Raw genomic sequence first — 12,868 nt, forward strand, 5'->3', positions numbered from 1 at the left:
ATGCCTTTTGGATTATGTAATGCGCCGGCTACCTTCCAGCGATTAATGAACCATATATTAAGAGATGTTGCAGGTCAGAAAGCCCTAGTTTATTTAGATGACGTAATTATTTTTTCCGACTCCTTCGAAAGCCATCTGAGCGACATTCGGGAAGTCTTCTCTTTAATTAAAAACGCAAAAAAAATAAAACGCATAAAAATTAAAACTAAAGAAATGTCAATTCATGAAACAAGCAGTAAATTATCTGGGGCATATCATTTCCACCGACGGTATCGGCCCGGACCCAGACAAAATAGACAAAATAGCTAATTATAAAGTTCCAACGTCAGCCGAAGAAGTACGATCCTTTTTAGGATTAGCTGGGTATTATCGACGCTTTATCGAAAATTTCGGAGCTATTGCCCAACCCTTAACCGCAAAAACCCATAAAAATGCATTAAACAGATCCTTCGTCTGGTCGGATGACGATCAAAAGGCTTTCGAAAAACTGCGTACATTTTTAATCACTCCCCCACTATTAGCATACCCTAACTTCGACCTCGAACTTTTATTGTTCACCGATGCCTGCGATTACGGAATCGGCTCTGTTCTTTCACAGATACAACACGGTGTAGAAAAACCCATAGCATGCGCGAGTCGACAACTAAAACCGGCTAAACAAAAATACGCTACAGTAGAAAAAGAGGCATTAGCAGTTGTATTCTCTATTAAGCATTTCCGACACTACTTGCTAGATAAACCATTTACGGTGATTAGCGATCACCGCCCTCTTCAATGGTTGGAAGAACAGAAAGACAACAACGGCAGATTAGGCCGTTGGGCTATTTTATTAGCCGGTACCAACTACAAAATTAAGTATCGGCCAGGACGCGTACACCAAAACGCCGATTGCCTGTCACGCCTTCGTCGCTCATATTCATATGGATAACGCAGAAATAGATATAGTAGCTAGCCAAACTACAGACCCATTATGTCAAGCAATAAGGAAATATCTAGACGCCGGAGTCCTCTCCGACGAGGATGAAAAGAATATGCCAATCTGGGCAAAAGAAATTAGTTTCTACCAAGTTACAAATAGTGTACTTTACAGAATAGAAACATCAACGGCAAAAAGCCGGAGAAATATTCTGAACCCCCAGGTTATCCTGCCCCTTACGTTACGACGGGCAGTATTAAAACAAATGCACGACGAACCTATTTCAGGCCACCTCGCTTTCCTTAGAACCTATCTAAAAGTCAAAAATAATTACTACTGGCCCACAATGAGAAAAGACATAAAAGAATATTGCTCTGCTTGCGAAATCTGTATTGCAAACACTAATTCTACACTGAGAGCCTTCCTTTTTCCCCACGAATTAGCTAAATTTCCATTCCAGATTATAGGAATAGACTTTTTGGGTCCGATCCAACCAATATCCCCTAATGGAAATAACTGTATTTGCGTAATCACCGATTACTTCACGAAGTACGTCATCGCCGTTGCCCTACCCGACCAAACTGCCCGCACCACGGCCGAATGCGTGTATAAAAATGTTGTATTGACCCACGGGGCCCCCACTAGCTATCGTCTCTGATAGAGGACCGAATTTTACCTCCGGTCTATTTAAATACTTTTGTAAAAAACTTAACATCGAACAAAGATTCACTACGGCATATAACCCAGCAAGCAATGGGGAAACGGAAAGATTTAACCGAACCCTCACCACGATGCTAAGAAAAGAACTCGTAGATGGGCAACATCATAATTGGGAAGATGTATTGGGAGAAATCTGTTTCGCATACCGCGCCTCCGTTCACTCCTCCACCAACGAGTCACCTTACTATATGATGCACAGCCGTGACTGTAACATGCCTATAAACACAATTCTGGGAGCAACTCCTGAAGCCATACCCTCATCATGTGGTTACGTCGATACACTGCTCGAAAGACTACGATATAGCTTTCACCGGACACGGGAAGAAAATGAAAAAGCCAGGGAACGCCAAAAGGAACAATACAACAAAAGGGCCAAAATATTTAATTACAGACCGGGAGATCGAGTCTTATTAGATGTCCGGGTGGTGCAAAAAGGAGACAACAGGAAATTTACATCGAAATTTCGAGGCCCTTATCGCGTCGTCAAAGTGTACTCAAATCGCCCAGTGGACATAGTAGTCTTCCAGACGACCACTCCCCGTCCGAGAAGATAGGCCAGGGCCTCTCGGATGAAGATTTAGACGCCTACTTCTCGAACCCCGGCAGCCTGAACCATCTGGTCGAGGACGAGGCAGGGAACACTGACTTGGGGGAAATTTCTCGCCCTAGACCGCTATGTGGCCTGTCTGAAGAACGGCACTAGCACAAGGAAATGGACGCCGTTCGGCCTCCCTACCATGGAATGGCCACCCTACGGCTTCATCACGATAGCGAAAAAAGCGACCGACGACAACAAACTACGGTCAACCGGCCAAGGTTGGCTGCCCACCAAAATGGAGACAATTTTACTGATGTTTTGTGCAATCCTCTTTATTTTTGTATTGTTTTTCTTTAAGTAATAACAAATAAAAAAAAAAAAAAAAGAACCCTTAAACTTCTTTTCTACCCTTGGATTTATCATATATATATATAAAAAAAGTAGTAACAATAAAGAAAGAAATGATTAAAAAAACAAACAAACAAACAAACAAAGTAAAAAAAAAAAATAAACGAAAAAAAAAAAAATAACTAAACAACAAAAAAAATATATAATAAACAAAACAAAATAACATAAAACAGTGCATATACGAACTCCTCCTACTTCATATGTATTCCTTTTTTTTCATGTGCCGAACATACGCCGCATGACGTATGACGCGCCACCTATAATTTCCTCGCCACACGCCATCTTCCAAAAACAGCATTGCCATGTCTCCCCAACCATTTTCTCGCATCCTTTACTTTCAAAAAAAAAAAAAAAGGCAGCATTGCCATGTCTCCCTGACCATTTCCGCGCACCCACCCTATTTTCCACAAACAGCATTGCCATGTCTCAACAAACGGTTCCTCGCCCAATATATTCCCTCAGCAACATTGCCATGTCTCTTCAAGCCTATTGTGATCCTCCTTCCCTTCTGATTTACAACGTTACCGTTCCCTTGTTTTCCAATCCTAGTTTACGCCATTATTGGCCATTACTTAGCTACCTTTATTACCCTATTAGCGATCTTCAACAAAAAAAAAAAAAAAATTTTTCTTTTTTTATTTTAAGTGCAAAATACATAGAAATAAATTTTAATTCAAGCAAATATTACCCAAATACAACAACAAGAAAAAAACGCCTGAACAAACAGGGTTTCTTGTTTAAGGCCCAGTCGTCGGATACGGGGTTTGTGAGGTTTGAACCCACGTCCAGCCTGCAGCATTTGCATGGCAGTCCACTGCGATACCAGTGCGGCAAACTACGACTATAATTAGATTATGTTTAGTATTCGCAAAATCCCACAACTACAATTTATTCTACATACTATTAATAATATTTTGTCCCCGTACGTTCCTCCTTATCATTCCCATACGAATATGTTAACCCCTTGATAATTATATTCCAAACAAACAAAAAAAAAAAGTGGAAAAGAAAAAGTACTGCCAGAAATATGGTAGTTATAAAAACATCAGGTAGTCATAAAAACAAAAATGTTTTTATGATTTCCCAGATCATGCTGATCCCTATCGCGTTGACCCTCCTGCTCTCATCATCAAGAGCATTTCAAACCACAACATGCAACTGTAATAGCCCGACTGGAGTTGGACTTCTTCAGTTCTCCGACGGTCTTTGCGAGCCTACCAAACGCGTCTCACACACTAAAGTGGACTACCGAGTAATGACCGACAAAAAAGCAGCCTTTAACTTCCCAGGATATATCTGCGGCAGATGGAAATCAATCAAACACATCACGATCAATTTCGTGGGACAAGTCATAATCGTCCCGGAACGCATCGCCATGGAAACAACAGCCGTAGAGTGCGATATCATGAGGCAGTCAAAAAGGTGCAACGAGAGCCCAATGACCATATCAGAAAGCAAATGGGTATTCAACCAAGAGCCAGACGACGTAGGATATTGGCTAAGGACCACTACCGTGGTCACCATCAACTGCATGTTGGAGGAAGTTGTCCTCTCCCGCATCGATGAAGGGGACATAATCAATACGCCCTTAGGAAAAGCCAACGTGACGCATGGTTCCTTATCTCACAATCACCTCACCTTATTCTGGATCGACACATACGGAAAAGCAACCGACATCTCCCTCAGACAATTAGAAAAGGGTGTGGGATACTGGTACGAATCTTCAACAAACGGAACTCGGATTCTCCAAGATGACTCCAAACAACTAGACTTCCATGTACGACTGATGTCACGTTGTCAGACTGTGAAGTGCGACAAAAAGACAGAAAGTTGGACCGTAGTTGGAGACAACCATTTATTCGTCATCACATACCCGTTGGGCCCAACCGCAGTCACCATGCCTTCAATCTTCAAAAACACTACAACTAACATGAGCGACTCCCTAGACATCAACATCCGGCAAAACGCCAGAATCCAATATCTAGAAGATGCTGCCATCCGCCACGAAAACGAACTCGTCCGAATCGTCCAGAGCATACAATGTGACCAGCAACGCACCAAACACGCACAAACTGTATTAAATGCTCAATATAATGGATGGTTGGCAGCCACACAACTGGGCCTCCGTCAGTGCGTGAAACTGATCGCTACCGGAAACATCGTCTCAGCCATCCAGTGTACTCCTACGACGGTCAATTTCACAACAGACACCACCATTTGTGGACCAAAACCACGGTTCGGGAATTCTACCATCGGCCGATCCGGGTGGGAACTCACAGAGTTCACGTCATGCTACTGGGCTGGTGGAATCGTTAACTTTAACGATAAACCATATGCCTACCACAATAACACGTGGCAACTGGCCGAATCATCCGTCGTCGTACCGCAGCCGATCTAGCCGACGCTTTCCGTTACCAAGATGTCGATTTCTTCGAGTACCAGCATCAAACCAACCCCGCATATACAGACACTCTGGTTAGCCCAATGGATGTGATGGCCGACATTACATTAGCTATGAACGAACATTCGGCGACTGGACCAAATCTAAACACAGGAGCTTCCGCAATCGTCATCTCATCAGCCGAAAAAGCCGGTCTCGGCACCTTTACCAATTGGTTCGAGAATTTTAAAGTCTACTCGTTTATCATTCTACTTATCGCCGCCTTCCTTCTACTCGCTCGCGGCTGCTATGCCCTCGGATTTTGTGGGTTAATATGGAGATGTTGTTGTAAACCCCCACGCCCCCCCCGACAGCAGTTTACCGACCGCAGAACAACCGCCCGAGAGAGCCCTAAACTTCTTTTGGATTGCGGGACGCAATCTGGTATGACGGGGAGCGATGTAACGAATCGTCTAGCGAAGCCCCTTCTTACCTTCTTTCTCAATAGACTAGAACCTCATACCTGTTGCCCCTTGTTACTCAGAGCCTTCATTTACTAACCTAGTTGTAAACTCACTTAAGAATATAAAAATAATGAAGCCATGTCTGGGCACGCTGGCTAAAAATAGATTTATTTCGGTTGGTCCAAGATTGCCCAAAATGGCCTAAAACCGCCCGACCGATTTCTAGCTATCGTCTAAATTCATTCGATACCGCCCGAATTTGCCCGCCTATACCTCTTCATTGCGCCCAAAATCGCCCGATATCGCCCGATATCGCCGCCTATCCGTTAACACTGTCCCGTAGGACTCTCACGGTCGATGGCTAACATATAAGAAGCCATCGACAACTCACAGTAGTTAGTCGATCCTGGAAGAACTATCTCGTGTAGACCTTCAGCGCCCTTCCGAGCCGCTACCTCCTCCTCTCCAGCTGAAGCGTAAGTCTTCTCTTAATAATATTCGCTACTTGTCTTAGCTATCCATTGGTCGTGTAAGCCACGTAACTTGATATGCCACTGTAGGCCCTTGCCTTCGATCTGTTCAATCTATTGACTACTTGTGGTCTCTTAATACACGTTATTCTATCGTACACGTATTGTCTTACGCCTATTTGTACACGACATTGTGAGTAGCAGCGCCGCGTTTAGTTGTATTTTCAGTATTGGAGGCAACATGACAACGTCGTGTCCTCCTCTACAATTACAGTCTGAACAGGAGCGACTTAATAAAGAAGTTGGGATTCGTTGAACCGTCTAAACTCATCAGCGTTGTCTCGTAGGATGAGGCCACGTCGGCCGTTATGGCTTCCGTAGTAAATTTCGACCTCTCGTCTCGTGACAGCACAAGCAAGTTTGAAGTCAAGCACGCTTGCCCCGTTGACAATTTAAAGGTTACGCCGAATTTGCCGATCGACCTTTTACAGTTGGAATCCTGGACACACCTACGGAGTATTGATGTCCCGACCGTTCAACGGGAGGACGTAACCGTGTTGATAGTCATCGAAGTCGCAGAGGCCCATGATCATAAACAGACAGTTGGAACGATTTGTCCCATCTCAAGACAACGTTTGGGTGGTGTTTGTATAGTGAAACGGGTCCCGCCCCACGATGGACGCCCGTCCATCGCTTGTTTGGTAACCGAGGAACGTCGCGAAGACCTTAACGAGTTAGTCAAGCAATTCTGGCAACTTAACCCCAAGGACGTAGAAGTAGAGCACCCCGTTCTATCCGAAGACAATCTACGTGAAAATCGCATCCTGGAATCTTCTGTAAAAATTATTAAGTAAACGGTATCAAATCGGTTTAATGTGGAAAGCAGACTAAGTAAAGCTTCCGAACACTCTTTTTTCTGCATTGAAACGGCTTTTGAAAAACGTTTTCATCGAGACGATGGCTTCGCCTGAAAATACGATACAGTGGTCAAAAAGTACATCGGCCTGAGACACGCCAGAATCCTCACGACTCAACAGGCACGGAAGGAGAAGAACAAGACGTGGTATTTTTCCGTACCATGGGGTCGTGAGCTCATCTAGCTCATCTACAAAAGTTCGAGCTATATTCAATTGAGCTTCGTGGCACGTCGATAAATGAAAATTTGCTTCGGGGAGCTACTTACTCGTTAGCTTGCTCGGTGTACTCATACGTTTCCAGCGTAACCTCGTATTAGTTGGAATGGACATCGGAAATCATGATTCAACTCCGAAGATGAGACAGTCAAACGGCCTGCCAAATGAAGGCTCGTATTCAATTAGGCGGCTTCAACTTAACGAATTTGACATTATTGTCGACGACTATGATAACTGCTTTAAAGGAATTGATCGACTGTGATAACTTACTTCGCAAATCCTGGACCTCGATTTGGAAAGGCTTTTAATGCAACCAACACTTGGGGTGATGCGGGATAATGAGAAAGGCCTGTTATCTTTCAGATTCGATTTAACATTCGAAAGTCGCCGGACAACGAAGTTCTCGCCAAAAGAGACTTTTTCAGTATCATCTCCAATCCAACGAATCCCTTTCGTTTTACTTAGAATAGTCTTGCGCTTTCGCAAGAACCAAATTCCCATCAGTAATAACATTGAAAAAACGGGCCATCAAATTTTAGTTCCAGAAAAGGATCAAGATGCTTTTCGGTTTTTGTACCAGTCGCCTAGTAGTACGTCGCCACCCCTTACTTACAGAATGTCAGTTCATGTCTTTGGAGCTGTCTCGTGACCGTCGACCTGCTTGTTCGCCTTGAACAAAACAGCTGAAGGCACCAAAATGAATTTTTCGAGAGGCTGCAGCTAGCTTAACAACAAGTTTCTACGACAACTATTTTGATTCGTTCAATACGGCATAAGAGGCAATCAAATGGGCCCGCCAGTTTAAGGAATTGCTGCAGCTGGGGGGAGGGGGTTAACCTCACTAAATGGTCTTCGTCATTAAGAAAGATTCTCGCTGCTCTTAAACCAGGAGGACTAGGACTAACCAACCCGAAGCTGGATTTAGACTTGGACACATTGCCTATGAATCGCTCCCTAGTTCGCTCCCTAATTCTTCAGGACAGGAAATCGATGCTTTCATTTCCAAGGTGGGAGAGAAAATTCAGTCGTACGCCACACCTACTAAGAGAAATCTTGTGGCAGCCACTGTTTACGATCCGCTTGGATTCGTTGCTTCGGTGATGCTCGCGAACGAAACTTTTTCGAACTATTAAGTGCTAGCATCCTTTCCCTTCTGTGAACATGAACAAATATTGTGTCGGTGGTCTTAACCTGTGAGGATGGAAGAAATCACCGATCGTCGTCGACAGAAACTCTTGCTTTAACTTAAAGTGTAGTGGAAAATTTTGATCGCGAAGAAAAGAAAGCTCGGGGATTGCTCAATGTCCTTTAGATGCCAGTAAAGTGAAAGACACGATCATAGCCTTGAGTTTCAGTCGAAATGAAATGGAGGAAACGCTGTGTAAAAAAATCATGGTGATGGGCCCACCACGTGATTCACTAAGGCAAGTTGAGTCACCCGACAACTCTTGCCAGCGCATAAAGGAGGGGCAGCAGGCGTCAGACGATCCATTTTCGATTTCCACGCTATCACCGTCAGCTGTAGTTAGCCCACGTTTTACTCCGTCGGTGCCATGTTTTGTTGACCATATCGAAGATTTGCCTCCACACACCATAGACCGGTGTCAAGCTTTCCTGGGAAAAATGACAGCCACCGAGCGGGCAAAGCTGATCATCCCACGTTCCTTATGCTTCCGCTGTTCGGAAAGGGGATCTTTTGCCGGAGACGTGAGGCACGTAGGAGCCAGCTGTCCTTACCCTCGACACTGTTCTCGCTGCAATAGCGCAAGCCACCACGAATTGCTTTGCCGGGCTGACTTTGTCGCTCGACGAAGCAACCAATAATGTGACGTTTGTTTCTCGTTCTTTTGGTTCCTATCCTAGTCGACATCTCCATCCTTAATTTGTGAATCAGAAATTTCCTTTGTTACCTGCTGTCTCCTTCTCATTGAATGTGGTTCATTTCAGTACAAGGGCCCGCTGTCACCGATTTGAATGGGAATTGCTGGGAAACCAGAGGGCTCCCTTATCGGTCACAAAACTTGGTGGCGGATCTGGGCAGTCTATTTTTCCTTTTGTGTTCTTGTTCGAGTGGGTCGTCAATCCACGCTCAGATAGCTAAAAAACTTCAACGCAGATAGTTGTCCAAACCGCTTCAAAAAGTGTTAGACTAAAGATCAAACGAAATGTGTTCCTCTGTTACAAACTAAATAAGTCTGTATCGTATAAACGAAAACGAACGAAAACGAAAATGAAAACGAATAGCGAACTAGTCACAAAATGACTGTATTAAACTTAGCAAAAAATGAGACAGCGTGGAAAAAATGGCGACCCGACAAGTAGCACGGTCGAAAAAGAACTGAGCGTCCTTCCACGTCATTAATTATCACGTCTATCAAAAAACAAATGACACATGCATTGCGAAACAATAGGCCGCTAAATTAAAGAAAAGGAAGGGTAAATGTTTGGCGCGCGAAACCCGAACTGAGTTGCCATGGCAACTCGGTAACACAGCCGGCCCTGCTGCGGCAAATATCAAGCAGCAATTAAAGGCTTCGATGCGACACAACATCGTAACTGGGCGGGATAAGTTTTGCCGAACTTCAGATGATAAGAAAATAAGTAATAAGATGATAAGGAATAACTTCAGCGCTGATCGGGACATGTTTGAGGCGGCCACTGACACGAATAATTCCGCCACTGTCCTGGTAAACGGCAAGCTTCGGTAATCGGGATTCAAGATGGGTCGTTTTCCCCTTCTTCAGCCGATGTAAGCCTTCGGAAAAGGGAACGCGTTGCGAGATGCGGCTCAACAAGAGACGATCGGACTTAAATTCGTCCGGACTTTGCTGCCGGCCCGTTTTCAGCTGCCCGATCGGTTTGGATGGAGGGTCTGCACGGCTGCCGTCTGGATTTATCTCTCGCTCGGCCTGTCTTCGATTAACGAGGATACACCTGTTGGCGATAAATCTCCCAATCCAGGCGACAAAAATGTTGTAGCGGCGATGATTGGCGTGGATCCAGCGAAGTATAATCATTCCTTTAAGGCGGGCAGCGGCGTCGTCGATAAGTCGGACCTTGTTGGGCTTACTGGGATGCTGAACCGGGGGAAACGGGAGGTACCAAATCTTGGAATCGGGACCGGTGGAGATAACTTTTGTAGCGTGGCCGTTGCGGAAGACTTCCTGTATTTGTTCTAAGACTGCCTGGCGCAGATCGCTGTTCGAACGCAGTCTTCTCTCCGAAGCGAAAAACTTCCGTCGGGCAAACTCCTTGTTGTCCGGCAGCTTAGGGCAGTCGGGGCGAACGGGTAAACCGACTTCGTAAAGAACTCCAGTATGGCGAGTGGTCGATTCCAGTTGGTCTATGGCGCAGTGGTCAAGCGCGGACATAAAGGTTTCGGGGTCCTCACGAACGGGCAGCGATTGGGTCCTCCTAAATCGCTCAACGGACTCCTCCAGCAGCTCGATCGAATCCAATTTGACGTAATTTACGCTCGCTGCTTCAGCAGCGGGCGCCGAAAAGGTTTTACCTACGATGCACCAACCGAACGGGGTGCGAACTGCATTAGGTCCTTGGACTCCAGCTGGCGGGCGACGGACTTCGATATTCCGGTGGGCGTCCTGGACGTCCATGCCAATCAGGACTTTAACTTCTGTGGCATCATGAGCGGGAAAAGCAAGGCCTTGGAGATACTCGAACGAAGCAGCCGCGTTTTCCATTCTTCGATGCCCAACGTTAAGATGGGGTACCACGAAGGCGTCGGAAACCGGACAGCTTTCTTCTCCATCCAGCGATGAGACTGTAAAATCCACTAAACGAGTGTCGACGATTGGATCTTTCCCGTGGAAAGTCCCAAAACGAATTTTGCGCGGCCGGCCCGTTAGACCGAGTGCCTGAGCCGCGTCTTCACGCAATTAAGTAGCTTGGCTACCGGTGTCCAGTAGAGCGAAGACGTCGAGGGTTCTATCACCAGCACGAAGACGGACTGGAACAACGGCCAAACGGACGTTTGAAGCTGAACGGGCGGCAATGGCGAAAGTCTGCGGACCTGGAACGACGCTCGAATCTTCGTTCGGAGGTGGAAAACGGTGGTGTCCACTCCTCTCAGGGAAAACTCTTTCCGCACCATGCAGCAACGAGTGATGGCGAGCACGGCATCCGGACGATTCACAGGCCGGCTTCGAACGACAGTCGGCACTTCGATGTTTTCCTCCGAGGCAGTTGAAACATACACCTTTTTCCTTCGCCAACAACGCTCGATCGTTCGGCGACTTCCGTCGAAATTCCGCACAGCTGCTTAAGCGATGAGCCTCACCGCAGCTCGGACACTCGATGTCAGTTTCTCTAGTTGCCTGGGTAGACAAAACGGTCGGAGATGGACGGACGGGTGGTGGCTTTGGAAATGAAAGCTTGGGAGAAGGGTATCTCTCGAGGTTAGGATGGTCAAAGTTGGCACGCTTTCCACGGATCTCGATCCTGGGCGCTAGTTCGACAGACGCAAAGGCGATCCTCTCTTCTTCGACAACCTCCTCCAGAAACCGATCGAGATCGCCAAGATCTACAACTCTTGGCAAACGTTTTCGCACATAGCGGGCCCAGCGATGGCGAAAAAGAGGTGGCAGCTTTTGAACTGCTTGTTCTAAGTTGGCAGCACTCTTTAAATCATGCTTCAGCCCTCCCTGCTCCAATATTACGACTGCTCCATGTAGCTGATCGGAAAACAGCTCCAGCGCCTGACGATCACCTGGTTTGACGATAGGGAGGCTCAAAAGATCGTGAATTTGGCAGCGGGAGATCTGCTCACTCGAACCGTAGTGTTTCTTCAGGTAGGAAAGAACAGCCGGGTAACCTCGAGGCGCTCTCAAAAGCGGAGAGATGCGGCGCAGAACATTAGGGCCTACCCACTCGGTTAGAATGGCTAAGCGCTGGGCGTCATTTGGAATGACATCATGAACGAGAGCCTGGAAGCGCGAGGAAAAGAGAAGCCAGTCACGCGGATCTCCGTCGAAAGGAGTTTTACACATAAACGGAGCCGATCCTCCAAACATCCATGGAACAATGGTGTTTGCTGGTACAGCCGCTGGTTCCTTCTCCAGGTTATCGATCCAGCTGTCCAATTTTAAGACGGCCGACCGCGATTCAGGGACGTTCTTGGAGCGAGTCTTTAGCTTCGACGACGGCATAGGGCAAATTCCTCGTCGGATTCGCTGAGCGAGCTCAAAGAGATCGGCGAAGACGAACGAATGGATCTTTTCGACAACTCCTCACTCATACGAAGCCGGGCAATTTCTTCCTCGATTTTTCGTTCCTGTCGTCTGGCTGAGACGAGCTCTTTCTCCTCCTGAAGTTTGCGAGCCAGCTCGCTGAGGCGTCGATCTTCGCCCTTCTCCTCTTCTCTCCTCTTCCGGATCAACTCGAGCTCGAGTTCGGCGGCACGCCGTTCTCGCGTCAGGGTCGAAAGAGAGGAATTCCCTGACAAATAAGAGGAAATGCTACCAGCAAGGGAAGATCTTGGGTTTACCGAGGGCGATGGATTACCCTCGGCTTGACGGCGAGTAGGATGTTCTTGGACGAAAAGTTCCCCGGGCCGGGAAATAATTTCTTCACGAGGCTTCAGCAAGGATCCGGAAGGGACATCCATCGGAGTAGATTGAGGTGGACGTGTCGGATCAGTCATATCACGGCGGACATGGACTCTCGAGCGTGTTTTTGCTGCATGCGATGACGGTTCATCAGGTTGCCCAGTACGACGTAGTACTTCGAACTCCTCATGTGCAGCTAGAAAATCATAGCGTAGATTTTCCAGCCAGGCATCGTCAGTGATACCCAATTTGGCGCAGTAGCGATGATGATAATA

The 12,868-nt window shown here is 46.5% G+C and overlaps 1 protein-coding gene across 1 annotated transcript; it reads right to left on the reverse strand.

Moving 5' to 3' along the window:
* Positions 1-10,925: 10,925 nt before the first annotated feature.
* LOC130699839 (uncharacterized) lies at positions 10,926-12,059 on the reverse strand. Its single transcript, XM_057521938.1, has one exon. It carries the CDS (start codon positions 12,057-12,059, stop codon positions 10,926-10,928), a length of 1,134 nt encoding a protein of 377 aa, XP_057377921.1.
* Between the last annotated feature and the right edge of the window lie 809 nt (positions 12,060-12,868).

This window comes from Daphnia carinata, chromosome 2, assembly GCF_022539665.2.
Source record: "Daphnia carinata strain CSIRO-1 chromosome 2, CSIRO_AGI_Dcar_HiC_V3, whole genome shotgun sequence".
In the NCBI taxonomy this organism is placed as follows: domain Eukaryota; kingdom Metazoa; phylum Arthropoda; class Branchiopoda; order Diplostraca; family Daphniidae; genus Daphnia; species Daphnia carinata.

Bases quoted from the DNA above. Each gene is read 5' to 3' on its own strand.
- LOC130699839 (XM_057521938.1), bottom strand. From the start codon at position 12,059: ATGTTTGGAGGATCGGCTCCGTTTATGTGTAAAACTCCTTTCGACGGA.